Raw genomic sequence first — 21,324 nt, 5'->3', positions numbered from 1 at the left:
CCAGGAGGCGGAAATTGCAGTGAGCCGAGATTGAGATTGTGCCACTGCACTCCAGCCTGGATGACAGAGGGAGATCTTGTGTTAGAAAAAAAAAAAAAAGAAAAGCTGTGTAATATTTGCAGAATAATTTCCATAATGCATACATTTTAAAAATACGAGAGGTGGGAGAAAAGTGCAAATAGCTCTGTGCAGCATTCTGTTACTTCTGCACCTGCTCCCGTGATACCATAGAGGGGAAAAAAAAGTAATGATAGGAGATTACATTTATGAAATGTTTACTTCGTGCTGGACATCATTCTAAATATTTTATTTGGAATTAATGAATTTAACCCTGAAAAGCCCCTAGGATGTGGCCCCTGTATTATCACTCAAAACAGACACAGAAACAAGCCCAGCAATTCACAGTAACCGTTTTCGTGCCCCTCCTACCAGAGCAGTGCTGCTACTAACTTCCAAAAGCTTAACCAGCCCTCCCTCTAGCAGCAAATCTCAAAATTAAACAGTTTCATGTAAAAGAAACTCACAAGTTCAAACACGACTATAAGATGAAACTAAGTAAAAATAAGCTTTCATACAGTTCTGTGTCTTTGCAGTGCTTAGTGACTGGATGGGGAATGTGCAGCAAGAAGCACTGATTTACTCACACCTGTGGTAACACCTTGGCCAGCTGTGCGGTCATAAAACAAAGACACCACAGACACAGGAGGAGAGCAGGCGCGTAACAGAACAGTTTGTCCACAGTCAAACATGCAGGTTACATGAAAGTAGCTTATCCACATATCCAACAGCCCAAGGCCTAAGGTCATTTTCAATGACGCCACAGTCTCACGGCACGCTCCAACAGATCTACAGATGAACAAAGGAGATGGTCAAACATTTAAACACTTCTGTAGCACCAAGAGCGTGAACAAAACAGTGACAATGTCTCTAGTAAAAACTCAAATGATTAAGATTTTTAGTTTACCGAAAAACAGCTCAACAAAGTTACTAGCAGCAGATCGTCAAGTGTACTAAAATGTAAGGAATATTGAATGTGACTAAGATGTCTTCTAGTTTCAATCCTGAAACTCCTTAAAGATTTTACTGACAATATATTAAAGCAATCAGAGTTGGATTGTACTGTTAGATATTTCTTAATTTTATGGCCTGGATCAATTAGGTTTTGAAAATTGTACACTTCTATTATTTTATTTTTGAGACGGAGTCTCGCTCTGTTACCCATGCTGGAGTGCAATGGTATGAACTCGGCTCACTGCAACCTCTGCCTCCCAGGTTCAAGCGATTCTCCTGCCTCAGTCTCCCGAGTAGCTGGCTAATTTTCTATTTTTAGTTGAGATGGGGTTTCGTTGGCCAGGTTGGTCTTAAAACTCCTGCCCTCAGGTGATCCACCCACTTCGGCCTCCCAAAGTGCTGGGATTACAGGCATGAGCCACTGTGCCCGGCCCTACACTTCTATTTTAAATATATGTCAAAGTGAAGTAGTTTATTAAGAAATAGAGGAAAATAGTTTTTTGGCAATGCACTGATGCTGTGCTGTATATACCTACAGGTCTAAGAAAGAAAAACAGAAATGGATGGCATTGTCCCTCTATCTGGATTGTTTAAAAAAAAAAAAAAAAAAAAGGCAGCACTACAAGGGTGAGACGTGTTCATCTGCTACAGACACAAACTGGGACGGATGCAAGGAGGTAACGCAATGGTCATCTTTTAACAAATATGCCAGAGATGATATATCCACGAGTGTCACTCCTTTCAAGATCATCAGTCTCTTGACGTAACTTACAAGTTTATATAAATGCTGTCATTTTCTGAACAAATTGTTTCCCAGAAATGTAGCATTTTTAGTTTTTTTCCCTAACACCAAACTAAGATGTATGGGTAAAAGTTATAATCAGGATTACTGAGACTATAAAATTATCTTTATAGAGATATAGGCAATTATCAACTCTTTTTTTGTGAGACAGGGGTCTTGCTCTGTTGCCCAGGCTGGAGTGCAGCGGCATGATCTTGGCTCACTGCAACCTCTGCCTCCCAAGCTCAAGCCATCCTCCTATCAAGCCCTAGAAATAGAGCTTCTGAAATTAACCACAGGCTTTTAAAAGTTTTCTTAGGCAATGCTTTGAGCATTTGCTATTAGTTCAAAGAAATATGTTAGAACAAGACAAAACAGCCACACAGCGTAACAAATACATTTTAAAGTCACTGCCTCCACCTCTCACCCAGGATAAAAATATGTGTACTTTTTTTTTTTGAGACAAGAGTCTTGCTCTGTCACCCAGGCTGGGGTGCAATGGCATGATCCTGGCTCACTGCAACTTCACCTCCCGGATTCAAACAGTTCTCGCGCCTCAGCCTCAGTAGCTGGGACTATAGTCATGCGCCACAATAACTGGCTGATTTTCTGTATTTTAGTAGAGATGGGGTTTCATCACGTTGTCCAGGCTGGTCTCCAACTCCTGAGCTCAGGCAATCTGCCAGTCTCAGCCTCCCAGTGCCAGGATTACAGGTGTGAGCCACCGCGCCTGGCCTTATTTTATGCTTTTTGATAGCAAACCATTATTGTGGCTGTTCCCTATGCTAGGGTATCTAAGATTCCAAATTAATTCATATAATGAAGTGATGCCTTACCCTGTATTGCACTCTTAAGGTTTCTTGGTTCATTTAACACAGAAATTCTGATCAGGTTTTTATTGTGCTCAAATCAGAACTGTTTCCCTGGGTCTGACAGAGAAACATTGATAAGAAAATTATTCTGAACTTGATTTAGAAGGGGAAAACTTCCCCAATACTCCAGAGGCTGAGGTAGGAGAATCACTTGAGCCTGGGAGGCAGAGGCTGCAGTGAGCGGAGGTCGTGCCAGTGCACTCCAGCCTGGGAGACAGAGTGAGACTTTGTCTCAGAAAAAAAAAAAAAAAAGGAAAACTTCATGTTTACTGCCCACCCACACATTTCTAGAAACCTTCCTACTTTGGAGCTTTGTAATAAATTCAAAATGATGGCAAAACACCATTAAAAGGTTTAAAATATTTATCACTAAAAATACTAGAATGTTCTCTGAAAATCTATTAAGACATTTAAATATTCTTTTATGCTATTCTGATCAAAAGAAAGAATAAAAGTTTAGGAAAGGTTAAAAACGCAAATTTTTTAAAAAAGTTTATTTCTAGCCCTGAAAGAACAAAATTATTGAACAAAGTCGTAAAATACAGCAGTTAATGTCAATGTGTAACAATTAAATAATTGAACGGGATTAAATTAAAAATAAAAGGCATTATAAAATTTGAAGACAACAGAAAAGACAAACTACTTTTACTTAATTCCACTTCTATCCAAACAAGGGAAAAAAAGCCAATGCGTTCCAACGTCGAATTCCAAACATAACTGTTTCTCTTAATAAAGAATAAAAGTGTGCTTGACAGAATTATCCATTTCTTTCTGCCTCTCTCAGCAGCATTCTAGAGGAGTGAATGGGAAAGACTTCCGTTCCTTCGAAGGAGGCCAGTGCTTGCTTCTTTCTAACTCCAGTCTCATCTACCACAGCATCTTTGCCAGAGTGTTCAGTGTGTTGAGGGAGAAAAAAGAAGGCGTGTATATATTTTTTCTTATATACACAACACTATCAAAGAACTCATTTTGCCAGTTTCAATACCTACTGTGGGAGGAGCGGAGACAGGAAGATAATCTGCTTTTTGTATTACAATGAAGTTCTACTATAAAAAAACCCCAAACGAGTATTAATCTGGATTTTAACTATCATCTATAATATTTTGACACTGCCATTTTACTAGATGTGGATCTCAGTATATTTTAAAAGATTTAGACTCAAAAATTGATGCAAATTCTTTAAGCACCTTTTTTTTTTATTTTTAGCTACTACCTGATCAGATCTAAAATTATTCTGGCCAGAATACAGTATATACAAACATGTATTTAAGTGAGCCCTATAAAGAAATACTCATAGGTAGTTTAAAATTGCTTGTTAAAGGCACAGGCTCATTTACAATTGGTGGTTACTAGACTGTAAGCAGCTTAACACTTATATGTTAAAGGGAAGAGAATTAATACTATGTGCCAGGCACTCAACACATGAAGACAGAGTTGTATTAGCCTTGGTATCTTTTTTTTTTTTTTGAGGCGGAGTCTCGCTCTGTCGCCCGGACTGGAGTGCAGTGGCCGGTTCTCGGCTCACTGCAAGCTCCGCCTCCCGGGTTCACGCCATTCTCCTGCCTCAGCCTCCCCAGTAGCTGGGACTACAGGCGCCCGCCACCTCGCCCAGCTAGATTTTTGTATTTTTAGTAGAGACGGGGTTTCACCATGTTAGCCAGGATGGTCTCGATCTCCTGACCTCGTGATCCGCCCGTCTCGGCCTCCCAAAGTGCTGGGATTACAGGCTTGAGCCACCGCGCCCGGCCTAGCCTTGGTATCTTATGCCGCACAACTGCTCGTCCACTATTCTAGGTAGGGTAAAATGTTACATGTTTCATAGTTTCCCAGTTTTAACTGTCCCTAAAAGCAGCAGAAGAAAAAAGGAAAAGAGATTATAACTGTAAGTCTAAAATAAAATAAATAAGTACTATAGTAATACTGTCCTAATAACACAAGAGGACTATTAAGGTAACTTTTAGATTTAAACGGGAATTTTCATTCTAAAGTGATGACAAAAAGGGGGATATAAAAGGCAATTATTTAAAAAACATGAGGCCAGGCGCAGTGGCTCGCGCCTGTAATTGCAGCACTTTGGGAGGTCAAGGTGGGCAGATTGCCTGAGCTGAGGAGTTGGAGATCAGCCTGGGCAACATGGTGAGACTCTGTCTCTAACAAAAATACAAAAAATTAGCTGGGTGTGGTGGCGTGCACCTGTGGTCTCAGCTACTCAGGAGGCTGAGGCACGAGAATCGCTTGAACCCAGGAAGCTGAGGTTGCCGTGAGCTGAGATCACGCCACTGCACTCCAGTCTGGGTGACAGAGTGAGACTGTATCAAAAAATAAAAATAAAAAATAAAAAACATGAATCTTGATTCAGATATAATTTTTCTTTCAACAAGTTCTGAATGTTTTAATTTAAAATTAATCACAATTCTGTATTGCTTTTAAGATTTTGTTTAAAAATGACACATGTCAAAATTAACCAAAGTATATTTCTGTTAGAGGTTAGTTTATCCACGTAACTTAAGAATAAACCACAGTGTAGCTCCCTTAACCAAAGAGCCAGGTTTTAATGACTGAAGTCAGTTGCCAGCCATGGATGTGCAGGTAACTATCGAAGAAGTTGTAACTACAAATCCCAAACTGCTTCTATCAATGGAAAAGCCCTTTGTTGAGTCACAGGCCTGAAACGAGGCATTGGCACATCGTCAGTGAGGATGGTCTTTGACTCAGGAGGGAAGTGCCTCTGAGGGCACGAGGATCAAGTCTTCTCATCTCGGTGGTTTTCTGTTTCATGGGTAGCATCTTCTTTCTCACAATCCAGCCAACTGTTTACAAAGAATGTTACAATGTGGAACTCAGGTGGCACTGCAGCTTTCTGCCAGAAGTAAACCAGTTTCTGTAATTCAGTAATAGCTGTAGAAGGCCAATATATTCCAGAGAAAAATGAAGTCAAGAATTATATTGAAAGCAGAGACCATTAAGTGCTCTAAATATGTTTCATTAATTATTTTACTCATTTTTCTGAAAACCTTCTTGCCTTATCAATAAAAAACAGTCACTTCTCTCCTTATAATTGTATCTTAACATAGATATAGCGGGAATAAAATAATGGAAATAAAACCCTTCTAGTTTCCCAATGTATACTCCAACAGCAAAATGATTTTTTATTCATGATTTATACTGCAGGATGGTAAGCAGGGGGGAAGTTAATGGGGGAAGGGGGATGGCGGGAACAAAATGCCAGAACCAAACCACAGATACTTGAACAACACCTACTCCAAAAGCAAAACTACGAATAAAGGAGAAGGAGAGGAGAGGAAAGAAGAGAAGAGAGGAGAAAGGGAGGGGAGGGGAGAAGGGAGGGCACTCAAATAATTAATGCTACAGGTCTCAGACCTTTTAGAATCTTTAAAAGAAACAAATTATTGCTATCAACACGCACATTTCATTTTCCTTTCTCGTTTTTTATAACAGTCTCTACTTATTTGAAAAAAAAAAAAAAAACTAAAGTAACTCACCATCTCAAATGATCTATAAATTCACCAAGAAATACTCTGTCACTCAAGTTCTCACAGACAATGCCACACTGATGGCGACCCCGGGCAATGCGCCCACGGCCGATTTGCTATCAGCTGCTTCTCTGTAACCGAACGTTCTCCTTCATGAGTATCATCTCTTCTCACTACATCAGAGCTCACCAAGGTCCACATCTCTCACTCTGCCTCTGCTAGTCCCAAATATTTTTCTCCTTTAAGTGGAAAAAAGCTAATTTTAAGTTCCGAAAATTCATTGGTTATTATGTTATTTGCCATGGGAGGGGGGTATCTGTGAGGTGAGAGAGGATTAAGGAAAAACAAAAAGAACAAACCTAAACCTAAAATTGCAACATATACAGAAATTTATTTCCAAATTGAAGGGGGAAAGGAGAGAAGAGGAAGGTAGTGGCAGTAACCAAAATCATAAAGTCCAGGTTGGAACAAGAACAAATCACTTTGGTTCCTGGAGCCAAACCTGAAGGGGAAACAGGCAGAAGGGAAGACAAAGTGGGAAGAAGTCTACAGTCAATGGGAATCTTTTTCTATCTCAATGATTTAGTTATAAATAGAGATTATTAGTCTTCTCTCTATACATGTAACAAATGCCAAACTTACTACCACGAAATTTCTAAAACGGACTTTTTCACATTTGTTAAAAAAGGTAAAAATCACATACTCTTCTTCCCTTCCTTCAGGTCAAGTTCTGAACTACAATATTACACGTAACAACAGCTGGTCCTAACTTTTATACAAAGTGAAACTATATAGAGCTCCTTTGCCAACATAAGGAGCTACATAATTTCTATTACACTTGCCTAGGCATGAGAAACTCAAAAGCAACTCAAAAGGAGCAAGTCCAGGGAAAAGAAAGCTACGAAGGAGAGAAAGACTAGCAGATAAACAAATACTCTGAAAAACTCCAATCTGCCATTCAAGTATTGGAAATACCCCAAAGGGGACAATGAATGGGATCCATTACAACAAAGTCAGCAAAGTAAAATGCAAACCTCACACATGATACACGGCCCTGATAGGCTGTTTGCTGGGAGACCTAAGGCTAGTGATTCAGTCCACAATTCCTTTTGGACCCTAAAGAAGGGGTTCATAGAAAAGTCATACTTTTCTTTTTGCAATTTTCTCTTGGTTGTCTTCAGAGAATAGTCACTTGCTTCTTTCATTCAGGTTATGCAGATCATTTCTTTAAACCCCCAAAGAGTAATAATTTTCATATACTAAAAGGCTTCTTGTAGAAAATGGAAAAAAGAACATGAGGCCACAGCAGTGATGTTAACGGCTACTCTTCATTGCTTCTTTAGCTGCCATGATCAGTGGTGTCAAGCTAGATAATGGTTTGGCCAGTTTCAAGAAAGGATGCTGCCAGAAGGAAGGGGAAAAATAAATGTATAAGTGCTATTCATCAGGTTAGAAACAAAATAATTTTGTTCAATTGAGCCTCAAAGACTACTTGTCGATCATGATTTATTTAATAAACTAAACACATATTAATACCTTCATAAGACTAACATAATCAATGCATTACTTTCAGAGTTGAATGAAAGCAGAATCATTTCAGTTTGACAAATATACACAAATATACACATGCCAGCAATAAACAGGTCTGAGGACTGTAAACAGGTCTGAGGACCCATACTACACGCAGACTGTAAACAGGTCCGAGGACCGATACTACCATGCGCAGACTGTAAACAGGTCTGAGGATTGATACTATGCACAAACTGCACACTGTGGTATTGTCAGAATTTTATTCCCAGCAGATGAAACCCCCCGCCTTTTTTTTTTAATACTTTAAGTTCTAGGGTACATGTGCACAACGTGCAGGTTTGTTACATATGTCTACATGTGCCATGTTGGTGTGCTGCACCCATCAACTCGTCATTTACATTAGGTGTATCTCCTAATGCTATCCCTCCCCTCTCTCCCCTCCCCACGACAGGCCCCGTGTGTGATGTTCCCCACCCTGTGTCCAACTCATTGCTCAACTCCCACTTACGAGAACATGCGGTGTTTGGTTTTCTGTTTCTGTGTTAGTTTGCTCAGAATGATAGGATGAAACCCTAAATTGCAGCAGCAGCTGCCATACCGCTAGTGATCAATGAATAGTGAAATCTAATTATTAGCCCTAGGAAAATTTTCTGTTGGTTACCAAAAGAGTCAACTATTCCCCCAAATGAAATCATTTTTAAATTTACCTGTAATAATTCTTTGGCTGAACCCCTTTTTTCCACATCCATTTCCAAACATCGATTTAAGAAATCTCGAAATATTGGAGAAAGTTTCTCTGGATTCTGAAGTTCTGGGGTTCCATTAGTTGCTATTAGGTACAAGGCCTAAAAATAGAAGAACATCTTTGATCCACTTAAGATAGCTCAGCACGGCTGGGTGCGGTGGCTCACGCCTGTAATCCCAGCACTTTGGGAGGCTGAGGCGGGCAGATCACGAGGTCAGGAGATTGAGACCACCCTGGCTAATACGGTGAAACCCCGTCTCTACTAAAAATGTAGGCGCCTGTAGTCCCAGCTACTCGGGAGGCTGAGGCAGGAGAATGGCGTGAACCCGGGAGGCAGAGGTTGCAGTGAGCCGAGATGGCGCCACTGCACTCCAGCCTGGGCAACAGAGAGAGACTCCGTCTCAAAAAAAGAAAAGGATAGCTCAGCACAGTCACAGAGCCGTGAATAAAGTCTATGAACTTTTCTTCTTTAAAGAAAATCATCATAAATACTAAACTGGGCTTATCATTATCTCATTTAAATTTAGATTTGATACTTTCCTCTTATTTTTAGATGTTACATTTCTCTAAGTTATTTTTCCAAAATCAGATTCACATTTGGTTTTTCTTTAGTTATAAATGCAATACATATTGCTTTTGTTTTGTTTTGTTTTGTTTTGTTGAGACAGATTCTCACTCTGTCACCAAGGCTGGAGTGCAGTGGTGCAATCTTGGCTCACTGCAACCTCTGCCTCGCGGGTTCAAGTGATTCTCCTGCCTCAGCCTCCAGAGTAGCTGGGATTACAGATGCCACTATGCCCAGCTAATCTTTGTATTTTTAGTAGAGATGGGGTTTCACCATATTGGTCAGGCTGGTCTTGAATTCTTGACTTCAAGTGATCCATCTGCCTTGGCCTCCCAAAGTGTTAGGATTACAGGCGTGAGCCACTGTGCCCAGTTCGTATTGCTTTAAAAAATAAAACAATGGAGCCGGGCACGGTGGCTCAAGCCTGTAATCCCAGCACTTTGGGAGGCCGAGACGGGCGGATCACGAGGTCAGGAGATCGAGACCATCCTGGCTAACACGGTGAAACCCCGTCTCTACTAAAAATACAAAAAACTAGCCGGGCCAGGTGGCGGGCGCCTGTAGTCCCAGCTACTCCGGAGGCTGAGGCAGGAGAATGGCGTAAACCCGGGAGGCGGAGCTTGCAGTGAGCTGAGATCTGGCCACTGCACTCCAGCCCGGGCAACAGAGCAAGACTCCGTCTCAAAAAATAAATAAATAAATAAATAAATAAATAAAACAATGTTAATAATTAAAAATAACCACAATCTCACCATTGATCATCCTGCTTAGTTTTCTCAAATTTTTTTCAAGTCATACATATCATTAAAAAAAATGAGATTTGTGAAAACTTAAAAAAAAAAAAAAAATTAGGCTGGGCATGGTGGCCCATGCCTGTAATCCTAGCACTCTTTAAGATGCTGAGACAAGTGGATTGCCTGAGCTCAGGAGCTCGAGACCAGGCTGGGCAACATGGCAAAACCCCATCACTACTAAAAATCCAAAAAAAAAAAAATAGCCGGGTGTGGTGGCACACGCCTGTAGTTCCAGCTACTCGGGAGGCTGAGGCAGAAGAATGCTTGAACGTGGGGGGTGGAGGTTGCAGTGAGTGGAGATTGCACCCTGAACTCCAGCCTGGGCAACAGAGCAAGACTCTGTCTCAAAAATAAAAACCAAAAAACAAATTATCCCAGGTCATCATTACTTATAACTACCTAGATCTATAAAACTACTGTAATGGCTTAAGTAAACACTGCCTTATATGAATGTTTCCTAATTTAATCAACTCCCTTTAGAAAATCCTTATGTAGTTCTAATTATTTCCTTTACAGTTCTATAAATTTAATTAATTTATTTATTTTTGAGACAGAGTCTGGCTCTGTGGCCCAGACTGGAATGCAATGGTGCGACCTCAGCTCAATGCAACCTTCACCTCCCGAGTTCAAGCGATTCTCCTGTCTCAGTCTTCCGAGTAGTTAATTTTTTGTATTTTCAGTAGAGACGGGGTTTCACTATGTTGGCCAGGCTGGTCTTAAACTCCTGACCTTGTGATCCACCTGCCTCAGCCTTGCAAAGTGCTGGGATTACAGGTGTGAGCCACTGCATCCAGCCTATTTATTTTTCTTTTGAGACACAGTCTCGCTCTGTTGCCCAGGCTGGAGTGCTGTGGCATGATCTCAGCACACGGCAACCTCTGCCTCCCGGGTTCCAGCAGTTCTCGCATCTCAGCCTCCTGAGTAGCTGGGGTTACAGGCGGGCACCACTATGACCGACTAATTTTTGTATTTTTAGTAGAGACGGGGTTTCACCATGTTGGCCAGGCTGGTCTCAAACTCCTGACCTCAAGGGATCTGCCCACCTAGGCCTCCCAAGTGCTGAGACTACAGGTGTGAGCCACTGCACCTGGTCCTGAATTATTATTTTTAATTGACTATTTTGTTTAGAAGTTTTAGGTTTAGAGAAAATTGAGCAGAGAGTACAGAGTACCCACATGCAGCCTCCCTAACTGGAGTGTTATTGTTATCTGCATTATTATACTATGGGACACTTGTTACTAATGAACCAATATTGATACATTTCTATTAAACTAAAGCCCTCAGTTTACATAAGGGTTCACTCTGTATTACATTATACAGTCCTATGGTTTTTTTATGCAGTCTCGCTATGTTGCCCAGACTGGCCTTGAACTCCTGGGCTCAAGAGATGCTCCTGCTTCAGCCTTTCAAGTAGCGGGGACTACGGGTGTGCACCACTGTGTCTAGTTGTTCCATGGGTTCTGAAAATGAACACTGTCCAGTGTCCACCATTATAGTATCATACAAAGTAATTTCAGTGCCCAAAAAACTCCCTGTGCTTCATCTACTCATCCTCTCTACCCTCCTGCCCCTGCCAAACTCCATGACCACTGATCATTTTTACTCTCTATAGTTGAAACAATATGTAGCCTTTTTAGACTGGGTTCTTTCACTAAGCAATATGCATTTAAAGTTCTTACAACTGAAATGCAGTTGTAAGATTGTTTTAATGAGCTTGTGTGGTAATTCTTTTATCTGTGCCAGTTCTGTGTCTGTTTCAGTTGACAGGATGTTTTTCTCATTATAGTTTGCATTTGCCTGCTCCTTTGCCTATCTGGTAAACTTTGACTGGATGTCTGGGTGCTTGCTGGTCCTGGCTATTTCTGTATTCCTACAAATATGCTTTTTCTCCCCCTTTAGGCAGATAAAATCTTGTTTTATTTGAAAGACTGGATCTATGTAATCACCAAGATCCACTATGTATAGACAAGAGAGGGAGACCTTTATTCTTAGTTTCTTCCTCCTGGGACAGTCTTAATGATTTTCTCCTTCTTGGACCAGTGCTTTCCTGGTCTTAGACCCACATGCCCTGGCCTGGTCAACCAGAAGCTTCTTGAGGCCTTGTCTATATTTAGCATGGAATGAGTTCCCAAAGAACCTGCTTGTTTTTGAACATGTCCCCCTTCACTTCACGTACACGTGAAGGCCAATCTTCGTGGATTCACAGTGTCTTCTGAGCAGCTGGGACGAATTCTCGTCTTCCTCATCCATGTTGCCTTTTCGGTAATTTGTGCATTAGCAGTTATGCCCATATGCCTGTGGACCAAGGTGTTTTTTTTTTTTTTTTTGAGACAGAATCTCTCTCTGTCACCCAGTTTCAAGCAATTCTCCCGCCTCAGCCTCCCGAGTAGCTGGGAATACAGGTGCCTGCCACCGCGCCTGGCTCATTTTTGAATTTTTAGTAGAAATGAGGTTTCACCATGTTAGGCTGGTCACGAACTCCTGACCTCAAGTGATCTGCCCACCTCAGCCTCCCAAAGTGCTGAGATTACAGGCATGAGCCACCATGCCCCACCCAAGGTGGTTTTTGTTTTGTTTTGTTTTGTTTTTTGCAGGATCCAGCCTGGGAATGGATAGTCACAGGTGTGCAGAAGATCAGCCCATCTTTGGAAAGCTTCTGGATCTGCTGATAGGAGCTTAGGAACTGGTGCTGGTGATTTCACCAGTCTCACCGGGGTTCAAGTATACCTTTTCGTCACAGTGAAGGCCACTGGAGGCGAGCCTCTTCTGAAACCTGGGCGCGCTCCTGGCTGTGGGCACAGTCCTGTAATATTCTTCAGCTTTGTACAGGAAAGCAGTTAAGTGACTTGGGAACAGATCCCGTTGGTCTTCCCTCTCTCATGTAGACTCCTCTTCAAAATACATCCAGAATCACACCACTTTTCACCCCCTCCACTGATACCGTCCTGGTCGAGGCTATCATCACTGCTTGCCTGAATTATTACATCAGCCTCCTAATTGGTCTTCTGCTCTGCCTTTGCCTTCATCAAGCATCTCTCAACAAAGTAGCCAGGGCAATCCTATTAAAACCTAAGGAGACCAACTTACTCTTCTGCTCAAATCTCTGTAACAGTTTCCCCATCCGGCCTCCAGTAAAAGCTAGAATCCTTCCAAAGGTCTCATAAGGCACTACAGCCTGGCCTGGTTTCTTCGCAGATCGACCGCACCTCTTGCTGTTTGCTCAGTGGAGGCCAGCTATGCTGAGGTCCGTCATCACCTCTTGATACACCAGGCACGCTCCTGCTTTAGGGCTTTTGCATGTGCTGTGCCTTCTGTTTAGAATCCTTTCCCCTTAGGTAAGTATCACTCTTGCACTTCCTGTGTCCAAATGTCACCTCACCTCAGTGAAGCCCTCCCTATGCACGCTTTTGATTTAATTTTAAAATTTATTTTTATCGTATTTTTTTGGAGACAGGGCCTAGCTGTCACCCAAGCTGGAGTGTAGTGATGCGAGAACAGCTCACGGCAGCCTCATCTTCCTTGGGCCCAACTGACCCACCCACTGAGGTGGGATGGTCCCAGTTAGCTGTGACTACAGGCACACACTAACATGCTTGGTTAATTTTTAAATTTTTTTGTAGAAATGGGGTCTCACTATGTTGCCTAGGCTGGCCTTTAACTCCTAGGCTCAAGAAATCCTCCCACCTTGGCCTCCCAAAATACTGGGATGACAGGCATGAGCCACTGTGCCCAGCTCTCCAAGCACCTTTTGAAAGTAAACACCCGGGCCGGGCGCGGTGGCTCAAGCCTGTAATCCCAGCACTTTGGGAGGCCGAGACGGGCAGATCACGAGGTCAGGAAATCGAGACCATCCTGGCTAAACCCCGTCTCTACTAAAAATACAAAAACTAGCCGGGCGAGGTGGCGGGCGCCTGTAGTCCCAGCTACTCGGGAGGCTGAGGCAGGAGAATGGCGTAAACCCAGGAGGCGGAGCTTGCAGTGAGCTGAGATCCGGCCACTGCACTCCAGCCCGGGCGACAGAAAAAAAAAAAAAAAAAAAGAAACACCCTAACCTCCTTCCTGCCAGTCTCAGCACTCGAGTCCATTATTCAATATATTACATATTATTCTGTTTATTTTGTTTTTCTCTCTTCTCCCACTAGAATATAAGTTCTGTAAGAGCAGGAATTTGTGTGGGTTCTTTTAGACAGCATTTTGAATAGTGCTTAGCACACAGCAGGTACTCAAATCAATACTGGCTAAATGAATGAATGAAATTAGAGGACTTTAAACGTTGTTCTGAAAAGTACCCTCATCAATCACCTGCCAAGTACTTTAACTGCCCACATGAACTGGAATCTTTGGCAACTGGACGAAAAGCATTCAGGACACAGAGGGCCAGAATCTCCTGCCACCTGTTATTCAGTTTCTTTCACTTAGCACGATACTTTGAAGGTTCAACGCTGCAACACGGATTAGCACTTCCTTCCTTTCTATGACCAAATAATATTCCACTGTTCAGCAGGTTTGAATTATTTCCATTTTTAGTGGAAATAATTGAGGTTGCATGCTGGCTCTTGTACAGATGTATGATTGTAATTCTCTTGGCTTTGCCATCTGTACCCAGCAGAGGAACTGTTAGGTCATCTGGTAATCCAGTATTCACTTCATACAGAATTGTCAAATTGTTTTCTAAGGCAGATGTACCATTTTATATTTTGCAATGAACAAGGGTTCCAGTTTATCTTCTCACCAACATTTATTTATTTATGGAGACAGAGTTTTGCTCTGTCACCCAGGATGGAGTGCGGTGGCGCGATCTTGGCTCACTGCAACCTCTGCCTCCCGGGTTCAAGTGATTCTCTTGCCTCAGCCTCAGCCTCCCAACTAGCTGGGATTACAGGTGCCCACCACCACGCCCAGCTAATTCTGTATTTTTAGTAAAGATGGGGTTTCTCCATGTTGGTCAGGCTGATCTTGAACTCCCAACCTCGGCCTCCCAAAGTGCTGGGTTTACAGGTGTGAGCCACCGCACCTGGCCACCAACATTTATTATTGTCTTTTTGAGTATAGCAATTCTAGTAGTTGGAAGTGTTATCCTGTTGGGGTGGGTTTTTTGCTGCTGTTGTTTTCTGAGATAGAGTCTCACCCTGTCGCCCAGGCTGGAGTGCAGTAGTGCCACCTTGGCTCACCACAACTGCTACCTCCCGGGTTCAAGCAATTCTCTTGAACCTCAGCCACTGATTGTTGAGGTTCTGATTTACATTTCCTTAATAACTGATAATGTCGAACCACATATGGTAATTTAAAAGAAAAAGAAGTGGCCAGGCGCAGTGGCTCACACCTGTAATGCCAGCACTTTGGGAGGCCGAGGTGGGTGGATCAACTGAGGTCAAGAGTTTGAGACCAGCCTGACCCAACATGGAGAGACCCTGTCTCTATGAAAAATACAAAAATCAGCTGGGTGTGGCGGCGCACACCCATAGTCCCAGCCACTTGGGAGGCTGAGGTAGGAGGATCACTTGAACCTGAGAGGTGGAGGATACAGTGAGCTGAGATTGCACCACTGCACTCTAGACTGGGCAACAGAGTGGGACCCTGTCTCAAAAAATCTTAAAACACAAAAGAAGGTTTAGAGGCAGGTGCTCCAAACTTCCCATGTAAAATACAAAATAATACAGCTTACTACTAAAAACCTATGAAGTCTTCACCTAGCACATTAATTTGTAACTCAGAGAGCAAATTATTTTTAGATGCAGAGTTAGGGGCAGAGACTAGGTTTTATCAACTTTCTACTTTAAATTCAAGAAAAATATTTAACAAGGCTGGTGTTTAATTGATCTTACCCTCAAGGGATTTTCATTGAGGTATGGAGGCTCTCCTTCTACCATCTCAATAGCCATGATACCCAGAGACCATATGTCGACTTTGGGGCCATAAGCTTTCCGTGTAACCACCTCTGGTGCCATCCAGTACGGGGTTCCGACCATGGTACTGCGTTTGCTCTGCTCGGGGGTGATTTGGGCACAGAAACCAAAGTCAGCTACAAAACAAAACAGAACAGAGTTAATGGTTTCCATGGATGGTTTTAAAAAAGGAGTTCACTTCAGATAATGTAATTAATTACATTTAGACTCTTCAGCCTCTTGTTTTTAAAGATTTTATTAGTAAAGTAAACCAGAATGAGTTTAAAAATATTTTCATGATGTAACACACTCTCACATTTTACTTTTACTTGCCACAGAGTCCAAATTATCAGGAGGCCTTTTATTCTGAATAATTCATTCTCTCCTAAAAAATCTAAGAAAACTGAAAGAGGTCCATGAACAAGTAAGCGAAGGCAGACGCCAAAACTAAATGCAGTGATCAAGCAAAGGTTGAAGGTCAGGCCACAGAAACCACTTTGTCTTTTAATTCTGTTTAGTTTTTAAAATCTTCTGTAGAGACGGAGTCTCCCGATGTTGCCTAGGCTGGTTTTGAACTCTTGGGCAACACAGGGAGGGATCTTCATACCTTGGCCTCCCAAAGTGTTGAGATTACAAGTGGGAGCCAGCACACCCAGCTGTAAACTGTTTTTGCATAAAACAAACAGAAGCTAGAGTCACTAAACATCCATCATCGCAGCAGAGAGCCTAGAAAAAGCACACACTGAACTGCACCAAGCGATGAGGCCGCCGCCTGCGCTACCTTCTCAACCACCTCACCTGGAACGGAGGCACAGGACGCCTGGTGTCGTACTCAATATTCATTTAGCGGAAAAGTCAGGATTCGTCTTTAGAATTCTTTTGTCTACTGTTCAGCCCATTCTACTCCGTGTGTGACTACTGTTAACATTTAGGTTTGTAAGCTTTAGACTGTTGGTTACGCATGTACATACATGCATGAAAAAAATCTATGAACTGTTTGGTTTGCATTACCAATCAGGATATTCTGTAAACTTTTGTAAAACCATTTTTTAAAAGAGACCTTTCCACATTAGTACATTTATCTGCCTATTTAAACATTTTTTATTTTTAAATTTTTTGTCACAGGGTTTCACTCCGTTGCCCACGCTGAGTGCAGTAGAGCAATTTCAGCTCACTGCAACCTCTGCCTCCTGTGCTCAAGCCATCCTCCTATCCCAGCCTCCCGAGTAGCTGGGATTAGAGGCGTCTGCCACCATGCCCAGCTAATTGTTGTATTTTTAGTAGAGATGGAGTCTTGCCATGTTGCTCAGTCTGGTCTCGCACTCCTGGGCTCAAGCAATCCACCTGCCTCAGCCTCCCAAACTGCTGGGATTACAGGTGTGAGCCACTGCACCTGGCCTGCCTCATCTTAAAAACTACACAGAGGGCTGGGCGTGGTGGCTCACGCCTGTAATCCCAGCACTTCAGGAGGCCGAGGCAGGTGGATCACGAGGTCAGGAAATCGAGACCATCCTGGCTGACATGGTGAAACCCCGTCTTTACTAAAAATATAAAAAATTAGCTGGGTGTGGTGGCGGGCGCCTGTAGTCCCAGCTAGTCAGGAGGCAGAGGCAGGAGAATGGCGTGAACCCGGGAGGCAGAGCTTGCAGTGAGTGGAGATCACGCCACTGTACTCCAGACCAGGTGACAGAGCGAGACTCCGTCTCAAAAAACAAAACAAAACAAAACAAACAAAAAAAACTACACAGAATATAAAAATATAATAATCTATTTAATTATTCCCTTACTGCTCAACACTTAAGATAGTTTTGGTTTTTCTTTACAATATTGCAGAGAACATCCTTGTACTTACTGTGGTATGTAAGTTCAGAAATTCTACAGGAGAGAATCCTAAAAGAGTAACGGTTAGTTCAAATAATATTTATAGCTAAAGTGAGTACTTAAAACAACCCAGGTACTGTTTAAGTACCTTATAAGAAACAAAATATTTAATCCTCATGGTAACCCTACGAGAAAGGTACATTTATTATTACAATTATTCTCATTTTACAAATAGGAAAACGGAGGCACAAAAACAACTTATCCAAGGTTATTCACCGAGTAAATGGCAGAGCCAGAAAAAAAAAAATGTCATTCAAAAGTTTAATTCAGTTGCATGTGTATTCACCAAAAATGAATGAGAGCTTGCCCATTAAGATTACTTAAAAATAAGCAATCATGGCCAGGCACGGTGGCTCATGCCTGTAATCCCAGCACTTTGGGAGGCTGAGGCGGGTGGATCATCTGAGTTCAGGAGCTCGAGACCAGCCTGACCAACGTGGAGAAACTCCATCTCTACTAAAAATACAAAAATCAGCTGAGTGTGGTGGGGCGTGCCTGTAATCCCAGCTATCAGAAGGCTGAGGCGGGAGAATTGCTTCAACCCAGGAGGTGGAGGTTGCAGTGAGCCGAGATAGCGCCGTTGCACTCCAGCCTGGGTGACAAGAGCAAAACTCCGTCTCAAAAGAAAAGACATTACCTAATAACGTCGTATCTAGTGGTAATTATTAGGTAATGTCTTATCTAGCTAGTCCTTTCTCTGGCACTGATTAGTTAAAACCCTCAGAGTATCACTCAGTTTTCAAAGGTCTTACCCCTTCCTATATTAAATCATTATTAATCCTTGCATTGGTCAAGAAAAGTTTTTAATTAAACAAAAGGCAGAAACTTATAATAAATAATAGTGATTTTTCCATTTGTTACTCACTGAGCTTAACCGATCCTTCCATTCCCAAAAGTACATTGTCACTTTTGATGTCTCTGTGGATCACTTGATTAGCATGTAAAAACTCCAATGCCTGTAAACACTGAACAGAAGAAAAACACCTATTAATGATATAGTCCCTGAAAAGACACAGGGAGGTTCACATACAGTAGTTATGGCCTGAGCACTGCTTTCAGTACCCAGAAGACCCACCAATACTTTTAGTTATAAAGAAAAGCCGGGCGCGGTGGCTCAAGCCTGTAATCCCAGCACTTTGGGAGGCCGAGACGGGCGGATCACGAGGTCAGGAGATCGAGACCATCCTGGCTGAGACCATCCTTGCTAACACAGTGAAACCCCATCTCTACTAAAAATACAAAAATTAGCTGGGCGTGGTGGCGGGTGCCTGTAGTCCCAGCTACTCGGGAGGCTGAGGCAGGAGAATGGCGTAAACCCGGGAGGCGGAGCTTGCAGTGAGCTGAGAGATCCGGCCACTGCACTCCAGTCCGGGTGACAGAGCGAGACTCCGCCTTAAAAAAAAAAAGAAAAAACATCCTCCCTTATATACAAAGTTATGAAAAGTAATTATATCTCCTCCTTATAACATTTTTTGAAAAGTCAGTAGATGCCCTCCTATCCTCTGATCTTACTCAGGGACACTGTTTAGCTGGGTCTGTGTAATTTCTTGCCTCTTGGCCAGGTGAGGCAGGCAGACCACTTGAGGGCAGGAGTTCAAGACCAGCCTGGCCAACATAGCAAAACCCCATCTCTACTAAAAAATACAAAAATTAGCCAGGTGTGATGGCTCACTCCTGTAATCCCAGCAATTCGGGAGACCAAGGCAGGTGGATCATCTGAGGTCAGCAGTTCCAGACCAGCTGGGCCAACATGATGAAACCCTGTGTCTGCTAAAAATACAAAGAAAATAGCTGGGTATGCTGGCACACACCTGTAACTACAGCTACTCAGAAGGCTGAGGTAGCAGAATTGCTTGAACCTGGGAGGCAGAGGTTGCAGTGAGCTGAGATCGTGTCACCGCACTCCAGCCTGGGAGACAGAGCAAGATTCCATCTCAAAAAAAAAAAAAAAGACAGAAAGAAAGAAAGAAAAATTAGTCAGGTATGGTGCCTCAGGCCTGTAATCCCAGCTACTCAGGTGGCTGGGGCAGGAGAAGCCCTTGAATCTAGGAGGCGGAGGTTGCAGCAAGCTGAGATTGAGCCACTGCACTCCAGCCTGGCTGAGAGAGCGAGACTCAGTCTCAAAACAAAACAACAACAACAAAAAATTGCCTCTTTCAGGTTTAAATGTCTAAAGGTATACAACACTTAGTAAACATGCACAGGCTCTTCAGAAATCTTTTCAACAGTAATGAAAAAAACTTGATCATTCCCATCTGAATATGAGATACTCAGAAGGCTAGTCAATGTGAGCCACTGAGAAGCGGGTAAGATTCTGGGTGGCTGCTTCCATCTGGCTGTTCATCAGGGACAAGATGTTCTTCTTCAGTGACGGATTTTAATTCAGCTGCATCTACAACATGGACATGAATGACGAAAGAACAGCTTTCCCCTTACACCATATTCCAGAGAGCACCGAGTCTCAAAGTAGGCGCAAACTCTTCCCTTCCTTACAAATGAGAACGAGATGACGTTTAAAACATCTGCCCTAGGCTGGGCGCGGTGGCTCAAGCCTGTAATCCCAGCACTTTGGGAGGCCGAGACGGGCGGATCACGAGGTCAGGAGATCGAGACCATCCTGGCTAACAGGGTGAAACCCCGTCTCTACTAAAAAATACAAAAAACTAGCCGGGCTGGCGGGCGACTGTAGTCCCAGCTACTCAAGAGACTGAGGCAGGAGAATGGCGTAAACCCGGGAGGTGGAGCTTGCAGTGAGCTGAGGTCTGGCCACCGCACTCCAGCCTGGGCGACAGAGCAAGACTCCGTCTCAAAAAAAATAATAAATTAAAAAAAAAACATCTGCCCACTCGGGTGTTTTGAATATAAACTAAGGGTGTAAGTTGGCTGTGCTTTTATTTCTTACTCCCATCAGAGGAGAACAAAGTCAGCACAACTAAAAATCTCATCCAAAATCTTCTACTATTCATTCAAGGAAAAACAGATAAATTAGGTCTTACACCACAATATATTTACCAGGAAATAATCAGATTCAAAGCTCCACAAAATATTTGTACAAATAAATGGAAGGAAATTGTCACAATTAAAAAGTTTTGGCACACAAAAGAAAACCCAAATTAGAGGAACTCTCAAAATTAATTTTTATATCAATTACAAAGATATCTGTAGAAAAAACAAAACTTTAAGTATAAATAGGTAAATTATTGTTTTTATCAGCTTTCCAGTGACCAAGCATCCATTGTTAAGGAATATCATATGCTATTAATATTCTATTCAAGAGTTCTTATTTCCTCCCTTCAACCAAAGAGGTACTATTCCTCAGGTAGAACACAATCCAGAATTAAAATTTTCAAAGAATATTTTTAACACCTTAAGATGACAGATGGAAAAGGGAAATATATATGTACCATCCTTACATGAACAAAGTCTGTAATTCATACGTCACTGAAGAACTGTTGAAAAAGCCAAATCACAGAAAATACAATATAGTCCTATAAGCTTAAAATTCTCCCCTTCGTGACAGTGATTGCTGTGATATTACAGATTTCAATGACAATAAGCAAACCATTAGCCCAAAACTTATCTGTAGACAAAGCTGAGATATAGGTGGAAAAAGAAGGCCTATTTTTGGCTTAAATTGGCAATTTGGCAGAATTCTACTGGCTTAAGCTAGTAGTATGTCTAGAAGTTCATTAATGAATATAAAGAAATAACCAGTTTCTTCACCATTAGTGAACTCAATGAAGCTAGGTGTAGACTTATTGATACT

The 21,324-nt window shown here is 42.3% G+C and overlaps 1 protein-coding gene across 1 annotated transcript in view; it reads right to left on the bottom strand.

Moving 5' to 3' along the window:
• Positions 1-3,143: 3,143 nt before the first annotated feature.
• PAK2 (p21 protein (Cdc42/Rac)-activated kinase 2) overlaps positions 3,144-21,324 on the bottom strand; it is a 72,176-nt gene continuing 53,995 nt past the window's right edge. Inside the window, exons 11-16 of the mRNA XM_011961180.1 lie at positions 18,424-18,523; positions 15,618-15,814; positions 8,396-8,533; positions 7,305-7,559; positions 4,417-5,474; positions 3,144-4,108 (exon numbers count right to left, since the gene is read on the bottom strand). Of these exons, the coding sequence (XP_011816570.1) occupies positions 7,473-7,559; positions 8,396-8,533; positions 15,618-15,814; positions 18,424-18,523 (522 nt within the window). The 3' untranslated portion in view covers positions 3,144-4,108; positions 4,417-5,474; positions 7,305-7,472. The remainder of the gene's footprint in view (positions 4,109-4,416; positions 5,475-7,304; positions 7,560-8,395; positions 8,534-15,617; positions 15,815-18,423; positions 18,524-21,324) is intronic.

Source organism: Colobus angolensis, unplaced genomic scaffold (genome assembly GCF_000951035.1).
Source record: "Colobus angolensis palliatus isolate OR3802 unplaced genomic scaffold, Cang.pa_1.0 Scaffold54, whole genome shotgun sequence".
Taxonomy (NCBI): domain Eukaryota; kingdom Metazoa; phylum Chordata; class Mammalia; order Primates; family Cercopithecidae; genus Colobus; species Colobus angolensis.
This window is presented reverse-complemented; position numbering and strand designations above follow the sequence as displayed.